The sequence below is a fragment of the Hirundo rustica genome, chromosome 1, assembly GCF_015227805.2.
Source record: "Hirundo rustica isolate bHirRus1 chromosome 1, bHirRus1.pri.v3, whole genome shotgun sequence".
Classification (NCBI taxonomy): Eukaryota; Metazoa; Chordata; class Aves; order Passeriformes; family Hirundinidae; genus Hirundo; species Hirundo rustica.
This window is the reverse complement of record NC_053450.1, coordinates 108,636,208-108,642,207: the sequence shown is the minus strand read 5'-3', so window position 1 is coordinate 108,642,207 and position 6,000 is coordinate 108,636,208. Positions and strand designations below refer to the sequence as shown.

General features: G+C 43.5%; 1 protein-coding gene across 2 annotated transcripts in view; it reads left to right on the top strand.

Annotated features, from left to right (window-relative positions):
- Positions 1-3,716: 3,716 nt before the first annotated feature.
- ANLN (anillin, actin binding protein) overlaps positions 3,717-6,000 on the top strand; it is a 28,848-nt gene continuing 26,564 nt past the window's right edge. For both annotated transcript variants that reach the window (XM_040063781.2, XM_040063769.2), the window contains exon 1: positions 3,717-3,819. In XM_040063781.2, coding sequence (XP_039919715.1) covers positions 3,802-3,819 — 18 coding nt within the window. In that variant the 5' untranslated portion in view covers positions 3,717-3,801. The remainder of the gene's footprint in view (positions 3,820-6,000) is intronic.

Below are 6,000 nucleotides of genomic sequence, written 5' to 3'. Positions count from 1 at the left end.
ATTCTCCAGGATCCAGTAGAGGCAAAAAAGAAGGGGAAAGAGATGTCCTCAAGAAGCTCTACAAGGGCTGTCACTTTGTCTTTTCCCCAAGGTTCTTCTTCCCCCTTTGTCTGAAGTCATGGGGAAGAATTAATTCTAATTGGGACTATAGCCCAGAAATTATGATGCACACCAACATGTGCTAAGCCATACATTTGCTTCTCCTGTCTGTGGATTCCCATGCAATCGTACTGCTAGGTGGGAAGTGTCTTTCAGAATCATCACAGCTCTCCAGCTGACTAGTGGAAGAGTGGACTTTTTCTGGTAAAAAAACTCCTTTGAAAGGAAATCTACACTACGAGGAATACTACACTACTGTATTCTAATTACCACACTACAAATGGAATCTGCTTGCAAGTGCAAGATAGGTGAGCATTGACTTTTGAGTTAATAAAAGGAAATTACAAGACGGAAAGTACTATTTTTCTCTAATTGATAGGTTTTTTTCTGTGCATCAAGGAAGCACCTCGCTCATCTTTCCTTTGGAATCAGAATTATGAACTCAGTTTCTCAGCAGAAAGTTAGTTTTTTGTAATATTCTCTGACAATTACAGAATGGAGCTGCACAGAGGCCTACACTGGGATCAGCATTTTCAATGTCAATATTTTACATTTCTGATTGTATTAGTATTGTAAGGAAGCCAGAGATAAAAACACTTTGGCAAGTGTTCTCCTTATTAGTTAAAAAGTGCTCCACTCTTATTAAAGTGCTAGTGCAAACATCTGTAACCTTCTGAAATGAAAATACACCTCTGAAAACAGTCAATATGCTTTAAAACTTTTTGAAGGAAAACTTGGGAAAGTAAAAATGTTCTTCTTGCCATGTTAAAAGAAAAATGACTGGCTCAAGTGCCTAAGTTCTCAACTCCCATGAAAATTGCAAGCCAGCAAAAACTGTTCCCCACGTACTTTGTACTGTGTTATTGTTACTGAAAGAATATGTTTTCATTAGCTTATGCCTGGCAAGGAGACATCTTAAACCACATCACGTGAGGGGAGGGGACAGTGAAGGGTGTGATTCATAATTTTTGAATGCAAAAGTCTGGCATAAAATATAAAGCTGTTGAACAGGCAGAGCTGGCTCATTGTTCTGCTGGTTTCACATGGCATTCCTTTCTTTTCCCTCTCTTTTTCTTTGTGCCTTCACACAAATTGATCCTGTGAAAGATCGGTTGATTTTTTTCCCATTAGTTGCTGTAGAAATAGTTTTATTAATTTATTAAGAAAAATATAACTCCAACTGAAAATTCCCTTGCTAAGAGCTGTACCCCCACCACTAGGCAGACAACAGGCCTCATTTTTATAGCACAGTTCTTGAAAAGGATTGACTTTAGAGTCTCCTTAGAGTGATAAAAGGATAAGATATATTTACTATCCACTGGTTCATGGAAGACAGACATAATTCTTGACAAGATGAGTAACTTAAGTATCCTATTTATTTCTAGCAGGACCTTGATGAGTCTTGATTGAACTTATGAAATTAAGAAATTATTGGCTCTATAGAGAGCAAAAGGGAAGAACATTTATCACATATATACTGCATTGATTTAAGCAGTTATAAACTCCTAGGAATCTCCATTTCATTTTTCAGAATACACTGTTTAGAAACACATTTTACAAGAAATGTATTGCACAGACTAAGAATCATTATTTTCCTTTTTTAAATAGTAATAATTAGCAGATATCAGTATTATTTACACATCCTTACGTACACTAACAGTGCAGCCACCCTCGTTCTGTTGGCCCCCAGGCTGAGCATCATGTGCTGTGCTGTGTCATGTAAAAAACACCAGCAATAGATGGAGCCACATGTGGAAATGCACCAAGGGGCTGTACTGTATAAATCTCACAGACCCACATTTAAAGCAGAAAGCATGTTTAGATTGCAGTAATTCTGTATTGTCTAAAGTGTTCAAATTGTGCACAACTTTTCTTCCCTTGGGATGGCAGGAGAAAGACAGGACTTAATGGTAATTCTCTTGATTTTCTGCCAATAACTTTGAGCTTCATATTGGCTATTTTGTCTTTTGGCATTTTCCTGCATTTTTTTACTGCTCCATTAAAGGAATGTTTCTGTTGTTTACCAGTGATAGCTAAACCTAGTTTCTCTTGAAGGAAATAAAGCATGTTTTTTCTTACCACTGAACAGGCTGGTTCATAGATTATGAATAAGTGACAAGTCCCATCTGGCAAGTCCTAATTTTCTGCCTGGTATGTGAGCAAGTTCTGATGTTGGACCTCAGACTTCTCCAACCCATGTTTAGCTGAGAACAGTGCAGAGATATTTGTTTTCCAGAGTGTTCAATCTTGAAGATTTCTTCAGAAAAGTATTATTTAATATTGTATTTTAGATTCTACTGCGCTCTGGTGCCATGCTGTTTCCAGCTATAAGACACTGGAAAGAGATTTTTTAATGAGGGACAGTTAGAAGAGTATTGGTTTGTTTAGCAAGGCAAAATAAAGGCTGAAAGAAGAAGAGACTGCTGCCTATAAATAATCAAAGGGGCAAGAAACACAGCACTAGTGAAGAAGGGCATTCATGCAAGGTAACAAACACTATTTGCATAGGAGCAAAAAGGTCTAAAGGGGTACCGGTATGTACGGATAGACTGAAAATTTGACAAGATTTATCCATTTGGGCAGACAAGCCTATAGCAGCCTCCCAATGGGAATGGCAGGTATGAAAAAAAAAAAAAAAAAAAAGCTGTATTTGTGATTATGCTGAAAACAAAGGGCTTTTGGGGTGGTGCATAGATAGCAAAGAGTGAACCTCAGCAACCAGTGGGTCTCTCCAAATTTCGCATTCACTGAGAAAGGTGTGCCAATGAAATGGTGCAGGGGACAGCTGTATGAAGTGGTGGGTGAGGTTTCATGAGACCCACAGGCTGTAGCACAAGGAGAAACTCAAGATCATGGAAAGGATCCACACGTTTCACAGCTGCACTGGGCTACATATCCTCTGCATTTACTGCATCACACAAAACTCATGCTTTCTGATGACATCTCCATGTCAATGCCAGGTGAAAAATTAATCTTCCAGTGAAAAAGGGTCAAGACACACTCCTAACTGAGCAGCTGCAGCAAGACGTGTGATCAGCCAGGCACTATTGCTCTACTTGCCTGCAAAGGAGGTAAAAGCCTCTTAATTTGAAGAGGGGCTGTCAGCGAGGAGGAGCGGGAAGGTGAGAAGAGGACATAAACTGTGCAAGGGGAAGTTTAAGTTGGATATTGGGATGAATTTCTTTACGGTAGGAGAGATTAGCCATTGGAATCTGTTGCCCGGGGACGTGGCACCGTCACCATCCCTTGAAGTGTTAAAGACTGGACGTGGCACTCAGTGCCATGGTCTGGTTGACGGTGTGGTGTTCAGCCATAGGTTGGACTCCACGATCTCAGAGGTCTTTTCCATACAAATTCTATGACAGGGCAGCCACGGCTGCATGGACGCAATACAAGGAAGCCGCAGGCAGGCTCAGGTGCTCAGGTGCTCAGGGGCCGGCGGTGCAGCTCACGACTCCAGCGGCGATTCCAAGGCCGGGAAAGCAAGCTCACCGTCCGCGGCCCCTCAGGCCGCCGGGCCCCTCAGGCCTGCGCGCGGCCGCCTGCAGCCGGGTTGGGCGGCTCTGCTGTCAATCAGCGCCCGCGAGCGGGCACCGCCCCCTCTTCCCGTCGTGCCTGCGCGCCGCGGGCGCTGAAATTCAAATCCCGGTAGCGGTTGGGGCGAGCGAGCCGTGCGCGGGCAGCGGCGGCACCGGCACAGCCATGGACCCGTTCACCGAGGTGAGGGCACGGCCTGGCCCGCACCCCCGGGTCGTCAGTTAGGGAGGGGGTGCAGCCGCGGAGGCGGAGGGTTGTCAGTGTCGGGGACCGCGGGGACACGGCAGGGAAGGGGCCGGTTGGGGTCCGAAGGGAAGGGAGTTGCTCCTTGCGCCGCGCTCTCGGGGCGGGATGGTTGCTCCTGGCTGAGCCCTGTCAGCCACCCTCGTCCCCGCTCGCTGGGGGATTTGCGGGCTTGCTAAGGGACGCTACCCTCCTTTCTGTGCAGCGGGGAGACCCTCGCTGCCCCGCCCCGCCTTGCTCCGCTCCTGGAGCCGCCCGGGCTGTGTCAGGTCCAGCCGGGAGAGGACAGAGCACGGGTGATTGGCGCAAGGGTTTGCGGAGGAGAGGCCCTTTCCCAAGTCGGGCGTTTGCCCTTCATGCGCGTCTGGCAGATAAGATTTCCAGCGTGGACGGAAGGGACGGCAGGAGCGCTGTGGACGCTGTGCCTGCCGTACCTAGAGTTCGGGTCATGAATCTGTCCAAAGCGGAGACCATCTGATAAAAAAATGCGTCCTATTTGGCACTATTGTCACCTGCGGTTGGTCACTTTCTTTGGCAGGCACAGTTCCTCTTTTTTAAACAGTTCCTTAAAAAAAGAAAAGGCTGTTGGTTGTTAGGGTGCCTTGGCTGTGTGTGTGCTTAAGTTTTACGGAGGTAAAATTGTAGTAAAATGAGGAATCGACCACGTTCAATCTGTATGAAGGTTGAAGGTTTCTTAAACATGGTATGCTGTACTCTGGTTTCATGTCAGAAGCATGAAGTTTTAAAGCTGCCTTGTCACTGCTTTTGAGAAATGTCACAGTAAAAAGGGCATTCAATCCACAGCCTGCATAAATAAAAACTGAACTACTTAAAAAAAATTCAAATCAGATACACTGGTGAAATACTCTATCCTCCCCTTGTAAACAATTTATCAAACTGATATGCTTTAAGGAATCTGAGTGCCCAGAAAAGGTGACTGCACAGATCTGATTTTAAATAAATCAACATAAGGTGTTGATCTGAACAGATTTACTAAATGCATTATGCCAAGGCGGTTCCGCCTACCCCCATGTAAAGTCTTGCTAGGTGTAAACATCTAAAGCCTCCTTCCTTAATTGGTAATAAGTGACATGATCCAACTCGTCTTAAGTAAACTTCAGGTCCAGACTACTGAATCAAGTTTAAAATGGTTTTGCATGCTGGGAGATAGTCCAACCTGTACACACCCTTCTTGTACAGGGCTGACTTTGAAATGCTTTGAAAATGACCAACTGTGAGGCCGCTCCCCAGAGTAAACTTCATTCAAGTGTTGCAGAGTGCATAAAAAGTTACCTTATCAAGAATATTTCTGCTGTGGAGGACATTCCATTGTTGTGTAAAGTTCTGACCAATATTGGTGTCCTAGTATTGAAGTTTAGTAACTTTCCCTAAAGTTCCATGAAAAGAAAGCATTTTAAGTGTTTTTTACATCTATTTTTAAGTGTTTATGTTCTGTGGTTTGTGCTGCTGTTTTTTTTCTTTTGGTGTAACCTTCCCTTAGTTTAGTTGTTTTCAGATAATATCTGTCTACGAATTACCATGCTCTGTTACTTGCAGTGACCTTGTGAGGCATTCTAAGTGTTGATTACGAAAATATAATTCGGGCCTTAATTGGCCAAACCATGCTGTTAATCCAGTGTTTGCTGATCCCTTTGCAGCAGCAAATTTTGTCTCTGTCAATGAATTTAAGCTCAAATAAATCTTGCTGTAAGATTCAGTGGAATGCTTTCAAATCAGTTTTGAAATAATGTTTACGTTGGTTAATCTTGCAGAGAAAAAAAGCTAATAACCTTCTGAATCTCAACCAAATTATTAATACAGATCACACAGAGGAGATGGTGCAGTGGGTACTTTTTCAGGATCACAATGAATGTGCCATTTGTGACTGTTTATAGCTGATTTTGTAACTCACCTTTTTTGCACAAAAGGGTTTTTGTTTGTTACTACAGAACGTTAGAAATAGTCCTAGGGTGTTTTGTACTTTGAAGTAGTTTTACCATTCATAGAGGCAAGTTTGGTTTCCCAGCTTGGAGGATGAGCAAAGAGAAATAAGGGATGCAGTTGTTTGGGGAAAATTTGCAAATGTGAGGTTTGAAGTTAACTGTTCCTTCAATTGATGCC